Source organism: Salvelinus alpinus, chromosome 4, assembly GCF_045679555.1.
Source record: "Salvelinus alpinus chromosome 4, SLU_Salpinus.1, whole genome shotgun sequence".
Lineage (NCBI taxonomy): Eukaryota > Metazoa > Chordata > Actinopteri > Salmoniformes > Salmonidae > Salvelinus > Salvelinus alpinus.
Genome location: NC_092089.1, coordinates 90,914,386 through 90,931,849, shown reverse-complemented (window position 1 = coordinate 90,931,849; position 17,464 = coordinate 90,914,386). Strand labels below are relative to the sequence as shown.

Here is a 17,464-nt window from a genome sequence, read left to right as displayed (position 1 = left end):
GGTAGCACGATAGTACGGTAGTACGCTAGCACGGTAGCACGGTAGTACGGTAGTACGGTAGCACGGTAGTAAGGTAGCACGGTAGCACGGTAGTACGGTAGCACGGTAGCACGGTAGTACGGTATTACGGTAGTACGGTAGCACGGTAGTACGGTAGTATGCTAGTATGCTAGTATGGTAGCACAGTAGTACGGTAGTACGGTAGCACGGTAGCACGGTAGTACGGTAGTACGGTAGTACGGTAGCACGGTAGCACGGTAGTACGGTAGTACGGTAGCACGGTAGTACGGTAGTACGGTAGTATGGTAGTATGGTAGCACGGTAGTATGGTAGTATGGTAGCACGGTAGCCCGGTAGCACGGTAGTATGGTAGTACGGTAGCACGGTAGCACGGTAGTATGGTAGCGCGGTAGTATGGTAGCACGGCAGTATGGTAGTATGGTAGCACGGTAGCACGGTAGTATGGAAGCACGATACTACGGTAGTATGGTAGCACGGTAGTATGGTAGCACAGTAGTACGGTAGTATGGTAGCACGGTAGTATGGTAGCATGGTAGTATGGTAGCACGGTAGTATGGTAGCACGATAGTACGGTAGCACGGTAGTACGGTAGCACGGTAGTATGGTAGTACGGTAGTATGGTAGTACGGTAGCACGGTAGTATGGTAGCACGATAGTATGGTAGTACAGTAGCACGGTAGTATGGTAGTACGGTAGCACGGTAGTATGGTAGAACGGTAGTATGGTAGTACGGTAGCACGGTAGTATGGTACTATGGTAGCACGGTAGTATGGTAGCACGGTAGTATGGTAGTACGGTAGCACGGTAGTATGGTAGTACGGTAGCACGGTAGTATGGTAGAACGGTAGTATGGTAGTACGGTAGCACGGTAGTATGGTAGCACGGTAGTAAGGTAGCACGATAGTACGGTAGCACGGTAGTACGGTAGTATGGTAGTATGGTAGTACGGTAGTATGGTAGAAGGGTAGTATGGTAGTATGGTAGCACGGTAGTATGGTAGCATGATAGTACGGTAGCACGGTAGTACGGTAGTATGGTAGTATGGTAGCACGGTAATATGGTAGTACGGTAGCACGGTAGTATGGTAGTACGGTAGCACGGTAGTATGGTAGCACGGTAGTATGGTAGCACGGTAGTATGGTAGTACGGTAGTATGGTAGCACGGTAGCATGGTAGCACGGTAGTACGGTAGTATGGTAGCACGGTAGTACGGTAGCACGGTAGCACGGTAGTACGGTAGCACAGTAGTATGGTAGCACGGTAGTATGGTAGCACGGTAGTACGGTAGCACGGTAGTATGGTAGTACGGTAGCACGGTAGTACGGTAGCACGGTAGTATGGTAGCACGGTAGTATGGTAGCACGGTAGTATGGTAGCACGGTAGTATGGTAGCACGGTAGCACGGTAGTATGTTAGCACGGTAGCACGGTAGCACGGTAGTATGGTAGTACGGTAGCACGGTAGTATGGTAGTACGGTAGTATGGTAGCACGGTAGTATGGTAGCACGGTAGTACGGTAGTATGGTAGCACGGTAGTATGGTAGCACGGTAGTATGGTAGCACGGTAGTATGGTAGCATGGTAGTATGGTAGCACGGTAGTATGGTAGCACGATAGTACGGTAGCACGGTAGTATGGTAGCACGGTAGTATGGTAGTACGGTAGTATGGTAGTACGGTAGCACGGTAGTATGGTAGCACGATAGTATGGTAGTACAGTAGCACGGTAGTATGGTAGTACGGTAGCACGGCAGTATGGTAGTACGGTAGCACGGTAGTATGGTAGCACGATAGTACGGTAGTATGGTAGCACGGTAGTATGGTAGCACGATAGTACGGTAGCACGGTAGTACGGTAGTATGGTAGTATGGTAGTACGGTAGTATGGTAGAAGGGTAGTATGGTAGTACGGTAGCACGGTAGTATGGTAGCACGGTAGTAAGGTAGCACGATAGTACGGTAGCACGGTAGTACGGTAGTATGGTAGTATGGTAGTACGGTAGTATGGTAGAAGGGTAGTATGGTAGTATGGTAGCACGGTAGTATGGTAGCATGATAGTACGGTAGCACGGTAGTACGGTAGTATGGTAGTATGGTAGCACGGTAATATGGTAGTACGGTAGCACGGTAGTATGGTAGTACGGTAGCACGGTAGTATGGTAGCACGGTAGTATGGTAGCACGGTAGTATGGTAGTACGGTAGTATGGTAGCACGGTAGCATGGTAGCACGGTAGTACGGTAGTATGGTAGCACGGTAGTACGGTAGCACGGTAGCACGGTAGTACGGTAGCACAGTAGTATGGTAGCACGGTAGTATGGTAGCACGGTAGTACGGTAGCACGGTAGTATGGTAGTACGGTAGCACGGTAGTACGGTAGCACGGTAGTATGGTAGCACGGTAGTATGGTAGCACGGTAGTATGGTAGCACGGTAGTATGGTAGCACGGTAGCACGGTAGTATGTTAGCACGGTAGCACGGTAGCACGGTAGTATGGTAGTACGGTAGCACGGTAGTATGGTAGTACGGTAGTATGGTAGCACGGTAGTATGGTAGCACGGTAGTACGGTAGTATGGTAGCACGGTAGTATGGTAGCACGGTAGTATGGTAGCACGGTAGTATGGTAGCATGGTAGTATGGTAGCACGGTAGTATGGTAGCACGATAGTACGGTAGTACGCTAGCACGGTAGCACGGTAGTACGGTAGTACGGTAGCACGGTAGTAAGGTAGCACGGTAGCACGGTAGTACGGTAGCACGGTAGCACGGTAGTACGGTATTACGGTAGTACGGTAGCACGGTAGTACGGTAGTATGCTAGTATGCTAGTATGGTAGCACAGTAGTACGGTAGTACGGTAGCACGGTAGCACGGTAGTACGGTAGTACGGTAGTACGGTAGCACGGTAGCACGGTAGTACGGTAGTACGGTAGCACGGTAGTACGGTAGTACGGTAGTATGGTAGTATGGTAGCACGGTAGTATGGTAGTATGGTAGCACGGTAGCCCGGTAGCACGGTAGTATGGTAGTACGGTAGCACGGTAGCACGGTAGTATGGTAGCGCGGTAGTATGGTAGCACGGCAGTATGGTAGTATGGTAGCACGGTAGCACGGTAGTATGGAAGCACGATACTACGGTAGTATGGTAGCACGGTAGTATGGTAGCACAGTAGTACGGTAGTATGGTAGCACGGTAGTATGGTAGCATGGTAGTATGGTAGCACGGTAGTATGGTAGCACGATAGTACGGTAGCACGGTAGTACGGTAGCACGGTAGTATGGTAGTACGGTAGTATGGTAGTACGGTAGCACGGTAGTATGGTAGCACGATAGTATGGTAGTACAGTAGCACGGTAGTATGGTAGTACGGTAGCACGGTAGTATGGTAGAACGGTAGTATGGTAGTACGGTAGCACGGTAGTATGGTACTATGGTAGCACGGTAGTATGGTAGCACGGTAGTATGGTAGTACGGTAGCACGGTAGTATGGTAGTACGGTAGCACGGTAGTATGGTAGAACGGTAGTATGGTAGTACGGTAGCACGGTAGTATGGTAGCACGGTAGTAAGGTAGCACGATAGTACGGTAGCACGGTAGTACGGTAGTATGGTAGTATGGTAGTACGGTAGTATGGTAGAAGGGTAGTATGGTAGTATGGTAGCACGGTAGTATGGTAGCATGATAGTACGGTAGCACGGTAGTACGGTAGTATGGTAGTATGGTAGCACGGTAATATGGTAGTACGGTAGCACGGTAGTATGGTAGTACGGTAGCACGGTAGTATGGTAGCACGGTAGTATGGTAGCACGGTAGTATGGTAGTACGGTAGTATGGTAGCACGGTAGCATGGTAGCACGGTAGTACGGTAGTATGGTAGCACGGTAGTACGGTAGCACGGTAGCACGGTAGTACGGTAGCACAGTAGTATGGTAGCACGGTAGTATGGTAGCACGGTAGTACGGTAGCACGGTAGTATGGTAGTACGGTAGCACGGTAGTACGGTAGCACGGTAGTATGGTAGCACGGTAGTATGGTAGCACGGTAGTATGGTAGCACGGTAGTATGGTAGCACGGTAGCACGGTAGTATGTTAGCACGGTAGCACGGTAGCACGGTAGTATGGTAGTACGGTAGCACGGTAGTATGGTAGTACGGTAGTATGGTAGCACGGTAGTATGGTAGCACGGTAGTACGGTAGTATGGTAGCACGGTAGTATGGTAGCACGGTAGTATGGTAGCACGGTAGTATGGTAGCATGGTAGTATGGTAGCACGGTAGTATGGTAGCACGATAGTACGGTAGCACGGTAGTATGGTAGCACGGTAGTATGGTAGTACGGTAGTATGGTAGTACGGTAGCACGGTAGTATGGTAGCACGATAGTATGGTAGTACAGTAGCACGGTAGTATGGTAGTACGGTAGCACGGCAGTATGGTAGTACGGTAGCACGGTAGTATGGTAGCACGATAGTACGGTAGTATGGTAGCACGGTAGTATGGTAGCACGGTAGTACGGTAGTATGGTAGCACGGTAGTATGGTAGCATGGTAGTATGGTAGCACGGTAGTATGGTAGCACGATAGTACGGTAGCACGGTAGTATGGGAGCACGGTAGTATGGTAGTACAGTAGTATGGTAGCACGGTAGTATGGTAGTACGGTAGCACGGTAGTATGGTAGTACGGTTGCACGGTAGTATGGTAGAACGGTAGTATGGTAGTACGGTAGCACGGTAGTATGGTAGTACGGTAGCACGGTAGTATGGTAGCACGGTAGTATGGTAGTACGGTAGCACGGTTGTATGGTAGTACAGTAGCACGGTAGTATGGTAGTACGGTTGCACGGTAGTATGGTAGAACGGTAGTATGGTAGTACGGTAGCACGGTAGTATGGTAGTACGGTAGCACGGTAGTATGGTAGCACGGTAGTATGGTAGTACGGTAGCACGGTAGTATGGTAGTACGGTAGCACGGTAGTATGGTAGAACGGTAGTATGGTAGTACGGTAGCACGGTAGTATGGTAGCACGGTAGTAAGGTAGCACGATAGTACGGTAGCACGGTAGTACGGTAGTATGGTAGTATGGTAGTACGGTAGTATGGTAGAACGGTAGTATGGTAGTATGGTAGCACGGTAGTATGGTAGCACGATAGTACGGTAGCACGGTAGTACGGTAGTATGGTAGTATGGCAGCACGGTAGTATGGTAGTACGGTAGCACGGTAGTATGGTAGTACGGTAGCACGGTAGTATGGTAGTACGGTAGCACGGTAGTATGGTAGCACGGTAGTATGGTAGCACGGTAGTATGGTAGCACGGTAGTATGGTAGCACGGTAGCATGGTAGCACGGTAGTACGGTAGTATGGTAGCACGGTAGTAAGTAGCACGGTAGCACGGTAGTAAGGTAGCACAGTAGTATGGTAGCACGGTAGTATGGTAGCACGGTAGTACGGTAGCACGGTAGTATGGTAGTACGGTAGCACGGTAGTATGGTAGCACGGTAGTATGGTAGCACGGTAGTATGGTAGCACGGTAGCACGGTAGTATGGTAGTACGGTAGCACGGTAGTATGGTAGTACGGTAGTATGGTAGCACGGTAGTATGGTAGCACGGTAGTACGGTAGTATGGTAGCACGGTAGTATGGTAGCACGGTAGTATGGTAGCACGGTAGTATGGTAGCACGATAGTACGTTAGTACGGTAGCACAGTAGTATGGTAGTATGGTGGCACGGTGGTACGGTAGTACGGTAGCACGGTAGTACGGTAGCACAGTAGTATGGTAGCACAGTAGTACGGTAGCACGGTAGTACGGTAGCACGGTAGTACGGTAGCACGGTAGTACGGTAGTACGGTAGTACGGTAGTATGCTAGCACGGTAGTACGGTAGCACGGTGGTACGGTAGCACGGTAGTATGGTAGCACGGTAGTACGGTAGTACGGTAGCACGGTAGCACGGTAGCACGGTAGCACGGTAGTACGGTAGCACGGTAGCACAGTAGTACGGTAGTACGGTAGCACGGTAGTATGGTAGCGCGGTAGTATGGTAGCACGGCAGTATGGTAGTATGGTAGCACGGTAGCACGGTAGTATGGAAGCACGATACTACGGTAGTATGGTAGCACGGTAGTATGGTAGCACAGTAGTACGGTAGTATGGTAGCACGGTAGTATGGTAGCATGGTAGTATGGTAGCACGGTAGTATGGTAGCACGATAGTACGGTAGCACGGTAGTACGGTAGCACGGTAGTATGGTAGTACGGTAGTATGGTAGTACGGTAGCACGGTAGTATGGTAGCACGATAGTATGGTAGTACAGTAGCACGGTAGTATGGTAGTACGGTAGCACGGTAGTATGGTAGAACGGTAGTATGGTAGTACAGTAGCACGGTAGTATGGTACTATGGTAGCACGGTAGTATGGTAGCACGGTAGTATGGTAGTACGGTAGCACGGTAGTATGGTAGTACGGTAGCACGGTAGTATGGTAGAACGGTAGTATGGTAGTACGGTAGCACGGTAGTATGGTAGCACGGTAGTAAGGTAGCACGATAGTACGGTAGCACGGTAGTACGGTAGTATGGTAGTATGGTAGTACGGTAGTATGGTAGAAGGGTAGTATGGTAGTATGGTAGCACGGTAGTATGGTAGCATGATAGTACGGTAGCACGGTAGTACGGTAGTATGGTAGTATGGTAGCACGGTAGTATGGTAGTACGGTAGCACGGTAGTATGGTAGTACGGTAGCACGGTAGTATGGTAGCACGGTAGTATGGTAGCACGGTAGTATGGTAGTACGGTAGTATGGTAGCACGGTAGCATGGTAGCACGGTAGTACGGTAGTATGGTAGCACGGTAGTACGGTAGCACGGTAGCACGGTAGTACGGTAGCACAGTAGTATGGTAGCACGGTAGTATGGTAGCACGGTAGTACGGTAGCACGGTAGTATGGTAGTACGGTAGCACGGTAGTACGGTAGCACGGTAGTATGGTAGCACGGTAGTATGGTAGCACGGTAGTATGGTAGCACGGTAGTATGGTAGCACGGTAGCACGGTAGTATGGTAGCACGGTAGCACGGTAGCACGGTAGTATGGTAGTACGGTAGCACGGTAGTATGGTAGTACGGTAGTATGGTAGCACGGTAGTATGGTAGCACGGTAGTACGGTAGTATGGTAGCACGGTAGTATGGTAGCACGGTAGTATGGTAGCACGGTAGTATGGTAGCATGGTAGTATGGTAGCACGGTAGTATGGTAGCACGATAGTACGGTAGCACGGTAGTATGGTAGCACGGTAGTATGGTAGTACGGTAGTATGGTAGTACGGTAGCACGGTAGTATGGTAGCACGATAGTATGGTAGTACAGTAGCACGGTAGTATGGTAGTACGGTAGCACGGTAGTATGGTAGTACGGTAGCACGGTAGTATGGTAGCACGATAGTACGGTAGTATGGTAGCACGGTAGTATGGTAGCACGGTAGTACGGTAGTATGGTAGCACGGTAGTATGGTAGCATGGTAGTATGGTAGCACGGTAGTATGGTAGCACGATAGTACGGTAGCACGGTAGTATGGGAGCACGGTAGTATGGTAGTACAGTAGTATGGTAGCACGGTAGTATGGTAGTACGGTAGCACGGTAGTATGGTAGTACGGTTGCACGGTAGTATGGTAGCACGGTAGTATGGTAGTACGGTAGCACGGTAGTATGGTAGTACGGTAGCACGGTAGTATGGTAGCACGGTAGTATGGTAGTACGGTAGCACGGTAGTATGGTAGTACAGTAGCACGGTAGTATGGTAGTACGGTTGCACGGTAGTATGGTAGAACGGTAGTATGGTAGTACGGTAGCACGGTAGTATGGTAGTACGGTAGCACGGTAGTATGGTAGCACGGTAGTATGGTAGTACGGTAGCACGGTAGTATGGTAGTACGGTAGCACGGTAGTATGGTAGAACGGTAGTATGGTAGTACGGTAGCACGGTAGTATGGTAGCACGGTAGTAAGGTAGCACGATAGTACGGTAGCACGGTAGTACGGTAGTATGGTAGTATGGTAGTACGGTAGTATGGTAGAACGGTAGTATGGTAGTATGGTAGCACGGTAGTATGGTAGCACGATAGTACGGTAGCACGGTAGTACGGTAGTATGGTAGTATGGCAGCACGGTAGTATGGTAGTACGGTAGCACGGTAGTATGGTAGTACGGTAGCACGGTAGTATGGTAGTACGGTAGCACGGTAGTATGGTAGCACGGTAGTATGGTAGCACGGTAGTATGGTAGCACGGTAGTATGGTAGCACGGTAGTACGGTAGCACGGTAGTACGGTAGTACGGTAGTACGGTAGTATGCTAGCACGGTAGTACGGTAGCACGGTGGTACGGTAGCACGGTAGTATGGTAGCACGGTAGTACGGTAGTACGGTAGCACGGTAGCACGGTAGCACGGTAGCACGGTAGTACGGTAGCACGGTAGCACAGTAGTACGGTAGTACGGTAGCACGGTAGTATGGTAGCGCGGTAGTATGGTAGCACGGCAGTATGGTAGTATGGTAGCACGGTAGCACGGTAGTATGGAAGCACGATACTACGGTAGTATGGTAGCACGGTAGTATGGTAGCACAGTAGTACGGTAGTATGGTAGCACGGTAGTATGGTAGCATGGTAGTATGGTAGCACGGTAGTATGGTAGTACGATAGTACGGTAGCACGGTAGTACGGTAGCACGGTAGTATGGTAGTACGGTAGTATGGTAGTACGGTAGCACGGTAGTATGGTAGCACGATAGTATGGTAGTACAGTAGCACGGTAGTATGGTAGTACGGTAGCACGGTAGTATGGTAGAACGGTAGTATGGTAGTACAGTAGCACGGTAGTATGGTACTATGGTAGCACGGTAGTATGGTAGCACGGTAGTATGGTAGTACGGTAGCACGGTAGTATGGTAGTACGGTAGCACGGTAGTATGGTAGAACGGTAGTATGGTAGTACGGTAGCACGGTAGTATGGTAGCACGGTAGTAAGGTAGCACGATAGTACGGTAGCACGGTAGTACGGTAGTATGGTAGTATGGTAGTACGGTAGTATGGTAGAAGGGTAGTATGGTAGTATGGTAGCACGGTAGTATGGTAGCATGATAGTACGGTAGCACGGTAGTACGGTAGTATGGTAGTATGGTAGCACGGTAGTATGGTAGTACGGTAGCACGGTAGTATGGTAGTACGGTAGCACGGTAGTATGGTAGCACGGTAGTATGGTAGCACGGTAGTATGGTAGTACGGTAGTATGGTAGCACGGTAGCATGGTAGCACGGTAGTACGGTAGTATGGTAGCACGGTAGTACGGTAGCACGGTAGCACGGTAGTACGGTAGCACAGTAGTATGGTAGCACGGTAGTATGGTAGCACGGTAGTACGGTAGCACGGTAGTATGGTAGTACGGTAGCACGGTAGTACGGTAGCACGGTAGTATGGTAGCACGGTAGTATGGTAGCACGGTAGTATGGTAGCACGGTAGTATGGTAGCACGGTAGCACGGTAGTATGGTAGCACGGTAGCACGGTAGCACGGTAGTATGGTAGTACGGTAGCACGGTAGTATGGTAGTACGGTAGTATGGTAGCACGGTAGTATGGTAGCACGGTAGTACGGTAGTATGGTAGCACGGTAGTATGGTAGCACGGTAGTATGGTAGCACGGTAGTATGGTAGCATGGTAGTATGGTAGCACGGTAGTATGGTAGCACGATAGTACGGTAGCACGGTAGTATGGTAGCACGGTAGTATGGTAGTACGGTAGTATGGTAGTACGGTAGCACGGTAGTATGGTAGCACGATAGTATGGTAGTACAGTAGCACGGTAGTATGGTAGTACGGTAGCACGGTAGTATGGTAGTACGGTAGCACGGTAGTATGGTAGCACGATAGTACGGTAGTATGGTAGCACGGTAGTATGGTAGCACGGTAGTACGGTAGTATGGTAGCACGGTAGTATGGTAGCATGGTAGTATGGTAGCACGGTAGTATGGTAGCACGATAGTACGGTAGCACGGTAGTATGGGAGCACGGTAGTATGGTAGTACAGTAGTATGGTAGCACGGTAGTATGGTAGTACGGTAGCACGGTAGTATGGTAGTACGGTTGCACGGTAGTATGGTAGAACGGTAGTATGGTAGTACGGTAGCACGGTAGTATGGTAGTACGGTAGCACGGTAGTATGGTAGCACGGTAGTATGGTAGTACGGTAGCACGGTAGTATGGTAGTACAGTAGCACGGTAGTATGGTAGTACGGTTGCACGGTAGTATGGTAGCACGGTAGTATGGTAGTACGGTAGCACGGTAGTATGGTAGTACGGTAGCACGGTAGTATGGTAGCACGGTAGTATGGTAGTACGGTAGCACGGTAGTATGGTAGTACGGTAGCACGGTAGTATGGTAGAACGGTAGTATGGTAGTACGGTAGCACGGTAGTATGGTAGCACGGTAGTAAGGTAGCACGATAGTACGGTAGCACGGTAGTACGGTAGTATGGTAGTATGGTAGTACGGTAGTATGGTAGAACGGTAGTATGGTAGTATGGTAGCACGGTAGTATGGTAGCACGATAGTACGGTAGCACGGTAGTACGGTAGTATGGTAGTATGGCAGCACGGTAGTATGGTAGTACGGTAGCACGGTAGTATGGTAGTACGGTAGCACGGTAGTATGGTAGTACGGTAGCACGGTAGTATGGTAGCACGGTAGTATGGTAGCACGGTAGTATGGTAGCACGGTAGTATGGTAGCACGGTAGCATGGTAGCACGGTAGTACGGTAGTATGGTAGCACGGTAGTAAGTAGCACGGTAGCACGGTAGTAAGGTAGCACAGTAGTATGGTAGCACGGTAGTATGGTAGCACGGTAGTACGGTAGCACGGTAGTATGGTAGTACGGTAGCACGGTAGTATGGTAGCACGGTAGTATGGTAGCACGGTAGTATGGTAGCACGGTAGCACGGTAGTATGGTAGTACGGTAGCACGGTAGTATGGTAGTACGGTAGTATGGTAGCACGGTAGTATGGTAGCACGGTAGTACGGTAGTATGGTAGCACGGTAGTATGGTAGCACGGTAGTATGGTAGCACGGTAGTATGGTAGCACGATAGTACGTTAGTACGGTAGCACAGTAGTATGGTAGTATGGTGGCACGGTGGTACGGTAGTACGGTAGCACGGTAGTACGGTAGCACAGTAGTATGGTAGCACGGTAGTACGGTAGCACGGTAGTACGGTAGCACGGTAGTACGGTAGTACGGTAGTACGGTAGTATGCTAGCACGGTAGTACGGTAGCACGGTGGTACGGTAGCACGGTAGTATGGTAGCACGGTAGTACGGTAGTACGGTAGCACGGTAGCACGGTAGCACGGTAGCACGGTAGTACGGTAGCACGGTAGCACAGTAGTACGGTAGTACGGTAGCACGGTAGCACGGTAGTACGGTAGTACGGTAGTATGGTAGTATGGTAGCACGGTAGTATGGTAGTATGGTAGCACGGTAGCACGGTAGCACGGTAGTATGGTAGTACGGTAGCACGGTAGTATGGTAGCGCGGTAGTATGGTAGCACGGTAGTATGGTAGTATGGTAGCACGGTAGCACGGTAGTATGGAAGCACGATAGTACGGTAGTATGGTAGCACGGTAGTATGGTAGCACGGTAGTATGGTAGCACGGTAGTACGGTAGTATGGTAGCACGGTAGTATGGTAGCACGGTAGTATGGTAGCACGGTAGTATGGTAGTACGATAGTATGGTAGTACGGTAGCACGGTAGTATGGTAGTACGGTAGCACGGTAGTATGGTAGAACGGTAGTATGGTAGTACGGTAGCACGGTAGTATGGTAGTACGGTAGCACGGTAGTATGGTAGTACGGTAGCACGGTAGTATGGTAGTACGGTAGCACGGTAGTATGGTAGCACGGTAGTATGCTAGCACGGTAGCACGGTAGCACGGTAGTATGGTAGCACGGTAGCATGATAGTACGGTAGTATGGTAGCACGGTAGCACGGTAGTATGGTAGCACGGTAGTATGCTAGCACGGTAGTACAGTAGCACGGTAGCACGGTAGCACGGTAGTACGGTAGTACGGTAGTACGGTAGCACGGTAGTATGGTAGCACGGTAGCACGGTAGTATGGTAGTACGGTAGCACGGTAGTACGGTAGCACGGTAGTACGGTAGCACGGTAGCACGGTAGCACGGTAGTACGGTAGCACGGTAGCACGGTAGAAAGGTAGTACGGTAGTATGGTAGCACGGTCGTATGGTAGCACGGTAGTACGGTAGCACGGTAGTATGGTAGTACGGTAGCACGGTAGTATGGTAGCACGGTAGTACGGTAGCACGGTAGCACGGTAGTACGGTAGCACGGTAGCACAGTAGCACGGTAGTACGGTAGCACAGTAGAAAGGTAGTACGGTAGTATGGTGTACTACTTTTGACCAGGGCTTTTATTCCCTGTGGGCTCTACTTACGTAACAAAGTGCCATTGGGGATAGAGAGAGGTTAGAGACCCAGGTAGGTACTCACCTCCAGCGAAGAGGCTCACAAGACACAACAGCAGCAAACTGACCTCCATCCTTCACAGGCCTGCTAACTCAGACAACACACAAAACACCATAGAATTACTTATTAGTACACAAAACACCATAGAATGACATATTATATGTCAAAACATCATATAATTACATATTATAACTCAAAACACCATAGAATTACATATTATAACTCAAAATGGGCACTGTACAACTTTGGCTGACCCTGTAAAATGACATATTTCAAATCAAATCAAATTTGTCACATGCGCCAAATACAACAGGTGTAGACCTTACAGTGAAATGCTTACTTACGAGCCCCTAACCAACAATGCAGTTTCAAAAAATAAGGATAAGAATAAGAAATAAAAGTAACAAGTATTAAAGAACAGCATTAAAATAACAATAGCGAGACTATATACAAGGGGTGTACCGGTACAGAGTCAATGTGGAGGCTATATACAGGGGGTACCGGTACAGAGTCAATGTGGAGGCTATATACAGGGGGTACCGGTACAGAGTCAATGGGGAGGCTATATACAGGGGGTACCGGTACAGAGTCAATGGGGAGGCTATATACAGGGGGTACCGGTACAGAGTCAATGGGGAGGCTATATACAGGGGGTACCGGTTAGTTGAGGTAAAATGTACATGTAGGTAGAGTTATTAAAGTGACTAGATGATAACAACACCACCTATGTGATGTAAGTGCCATTTTTCTTATTATTAGAACTCAAAACGCCTTAGAAGTACATTTTAGAACTCAAAACACTGTAGAAGTACATTTCACAACTCAAAACACCTTAGAAGTACATTTTAGAACTCAAAACACCTTCTCAGTCAATCAGATAGGTATCGGTGGCTGTATTTACACAGCAACACTAACGTTTGACATTTTAGTCATTTAGCAGACACTTATCCAGAGAGACATACAAGAGCAATTAGGGTTAAGTGCTTTGCTCAAGGGTACATCAACATATTTTTCACCTAGTTATCTCGGGGGTTCAAACCCAACGGGGGGTTACTGGCCCAACGCTCTTAACTGCTAAGCTACCTGCCGCCTCTAAGAACTCAAATCTGATTTCTATATCCAATCTTTTTTTCTGACTGTCCACAGTCAGTTTTACATGTGACCTATATCGGATTTGTTGCATTCACACTGATGTAGACTCTGAAGTGGCACACAGATGCATTGTTCATTTTCCTGTCACTGTGCCCTTACATTTTGGGGTGGTTGTCATGGTAACAGCAGGTATTGTGCGTTTACAGCTTTGAGTCTACCTTTACAGCTTTGAGTCTGCGTTTACAGCTTTCAGTCTGCCTTTACAGCTTTGAGTCTGCGTTTACAGCTTTGAGTCTACCTTTACAGCTTTGAGTCTGCGTTTACAGCTTTGAGTCTACCTTTACAGCTTTGAGTCTGCCTTTACAGCTTTGAGTCTGCCTTTACAGCTTTGAGTCTGCCTTTAAATTGTGTGTAGATGTGTGAGGAATTCGGGCTGTAACACAACAAAATGTGGAATAAGTCAAGGGGTATGAATACTTTCTGAAGGCCACTGTAAGTTGGTTGGAAAGAAAGAAAGTACATTAGGTTTACTTACCACTATGTTCAGCCAACTGTAATTGACAATGTGTAGTTCTGACTATGCTCTTGATATTACAACCAATTAGATAACATGTATTAAACATTCCCTTGAAAACGGTACACAGTTGTCAATGGTTTTAGCGGAGCCGGGGGGCTTCTTGCCCCCAACGGACAAATCGAACGCTCGGCACCTTATTGTGACGTTTTATTGATAACGACCTAAACTAAACGTTTTATTGATAACGACCTATACTCAACACTAAACTAAACGTTATAAGTCACATGCTATTAATAAGACAGTATTGAATTATTTTGGAGGAAACAAGTTAATAACATAAAAGGAGAAATAGGCAAAATAACAACCAAAACGAGTCTTACCCCCCCCCCCCAAAAAAGTAAACTTATTTACTGTAAGGAAGTAGTCCGATATGACTGCTATTCCCTGCAACACATATAAAACCGAGAGAAAACAGATAAGACTGGAAACACAGCGGTATCTGAGACTCTGAATTGCCAGGCATTAAAATAAGGCTGTCATGACAGGAACGGGAGTCAATGTTTAACCACAGAGATGTATGATACCCATGTTCTGTATCCTGTCGTAAATTCAGATGTGAAAACAACGCTTTGTGTACATAAGTCATTACTTGTTCTAAAATAATAACGTACATGCTTACAGTATAAATACAAATGTGTAATTTACATGGTAATAAAAACTGTCCAAATTGTTAGTCTATTTGGATACAGTATTTCTGTATATGCCTGTGTGTTAACCATATCAGCCGATGGGGCGGCAGGTAGCCTAGTGGTTAGAGTGTAGGGGCCGCAGGTAGCCTAGTGGTTAGAGTGTAGGGGCGGCAGGTAGCCTAGCGGTTAGAGTGTAGGGACGGCAGGTAGCCTAGTGGTTAGAGTTTAGGGGCGGCAGGTAGCCTAGTGGTTAGAGTGTAGGGGCGGCAGGTAGCCTAGTGGTTAGAGTGTAGGGGCGGCAGGTAGCCTAGCGGTTAGAGTGTAGGGACGGCAGGTAGCCTAGTGGTTAGAGTGTTGGGCCAGTAACCGAAAGGTTGCTAGACAGATCCCTGAGCTGTCAAGGTATAAATCTGTCGTTTTGCCCCTGAACAAGGCAGTTAACCCACTGTTCCCTGGTAGGCCGCCATTGTAAATAAGAATTTGTTCTGAACTGACTTGCCTGGTTAAATTGATGAATTTGTTATTCTCCAAGAGGAGTGTATCAACGATGACGCTCAATTAGAACTACTATGTTTATCTACTGTATCACAGAACAATCCCACAATCCACCACATGACGATGACCAGAGTATTACTCTCCCACTAAAACTCTAATGACCTTATTCACATTACTCTGAATATTACTCTCCCACTAAAACTCTAATGACCTTATTCACATTACTCTGAATATTACTCTCCCACTAAAACCCTAATGACCTTATTCACATTACTCACAAATCACATCAACACATCCAAGTGAAGAAAAAAAAAAAATATATATATATATTCTAATGAACACAAACAAGTGTTCAAAGCTCAGACTTACCGGCCCACGTTCCTTAGTTGGGTATAGACAGAGAGACAGAGAGACAGACAGACAGAGAGAGAGAGAGACAGGTAACAGGTGGTTGTTCCAGAGGGATGTGGAGAGGACTGAACTGGAGTCTAGGTGAGACCTTATCGTGCTGCTGTGACTACTGCTCTCTCTCTCTCTCTTGTGATTATCTCCTCTCCTTTAGGCTGTAAATGTTAATGATTAACACACATTGAGAAACACAGTGAACAATATGGCCTGGATGGACCGATGCAGCAGCCTCCTTACAGTGTGTGTGTGTGTGTGTGTGGTGTGTGTGTGTGGTGTGGTGTGTGGTGTGTGTGTGTGTGTGTGTGTGTGTGTGTGTGTGTGTGTGTGTGTGTGTGTGTGTGTGTGTGTGTGTGTGTGTGTGTGTGTGTGTGTGTGTGTGTGGTGTGTGTGTATGTGTACACCCATGCTAAAGACAGCTAGGTGTAGCCTATAGCATACGGACAGCCAGGAGCTGTAAATTAAAATGCTGATAACTACAGTAACCGGGCTACAGTAACCAGGCTACAGTAACCAGGCCACAGTAACCGGGCTACAGTGACCAGAAGATCAGAAGATCATACTCTCAGCATCAGATGAACTACAAACAAACCTTGTTTCTCTCAAAAGAGTTTTGAATATTTTAAATATACAACAGCGACAAGTTCAAACAACACTAATGCAGGCATAAAGAAGAATGATAGTCTTTCTCTCCGTCTCTCTCCCCATCTCTCTTTCTAAACAGGGAAAGCGTCCATCCCCTCTCCTCCCTCCCTTGATCTCAACATCCCCGCTACATGCACTAGACGATAGTGTGACATGTTGTGTCACGGGTCACTCACCGGTGTCCGAGCGATGATACATCACATACCAGCGGAGCAGGACCTACTGAAACTCTCTGTTGTCCAGCGAGGATTCCCCTCCCTCCCTCCCTCCCTCCCTCCGAGCAGAACCTACTGAAACCCTCTGTTGTCCAGCGAGGAGCCCCCTCCCTCCCTCCCTCCCTCCGAGCAGAACCTACTGAAACCCTCTGTTGTCCAGCGAGGAGCCCCTTCCCTCCCTCCCTCCTTCCCTCCCTCCCTCCTTCCCTCCCTCCCTCCCTCTGAGCAGAACCTACTGAAACTCTCTGTGGTCCAGAGAGGAACCTCCCCCCCTCCCCCCTCCCTCCCTCCCTCCGAGCAGAACCTACTGGAACCCTCTGTTGTCCAGCGAGGAGCCTCCTCCCTGGGCAAAAATTGGTTGAATGAACGACCCCCTCAAAATATGATGACGGTCAATCAATGTGGAAAACTGATTTGGAATTTTTTTTTAAGGGAATTTGATCTATTTTTTTTCTACCCAACTTTGAACCTAAATTCAATGACATGGTTAATTTCTTTGTTGATTTCACATTGAATTCACTAGTCAACCAAATGTAGATCAAAACTAGACGTTGAACTGACGTCTGTGCCTAGAGGGTCCTTCCATGGCACGATCACCTCGACCGGCTGAACGATCACCTCGACCGGCTGAACGATCACCTCGACCGGCTGAACGATCACCTCAACCCGGCTGAACGATCACCTCGACCGGCTGAACGATCACCTCAACCCGGCTGAATGATCACCTCGACCGGCTGAACGATCACCTCGACCGGCTGAACGATCACCTCGACCGGCTGAATGATCACCTCGACCGGCTGAACGATCACCTCGACCGGCTGAATGATCACCTCGACCCGGCTGAATGATCACCTCAACCCGGCT

The 17,464-nt window shown here is 48.3% G+C and overlaps 1 protein-coding gene across 1 annotated transcript in view; it reads right to left on the bottom strand.

Moving 5' to 3' along the window:
- cdhr2 (cadherin related family member 2) overlaps nucleotides 1–16,635 on the bottom strand; it is a 48,909-nt gene extending 32,274 nt beyond the window's left edge. The window contains exons 1-3 of the mRNA XM_071399442.1: nucleotides 16,562–16,635; nucleotides 15,705–15,898; nucleotides 12,567–12,629 (exon numbers count right to left, since the gene is read on the bottom strand). Coding sequence (XP_071255543.1) covers nucleotides 12,567–12,615 — 49 coding nt within the window. The 5' untranslated portion in view covers nucleotides 12,616–12,629; nucleotides 15,705–15,898; nucleotides 16,562–16,635. The remainder of the gene's footprint in view (nucleotides 1–12,566; nucleotides 12,630–15,704; nucleotides 15,899–16,561) is intronic.
- Between the last annotated feature and the right edge of the window lie 829 nt (nucleotides 16,636–17,464).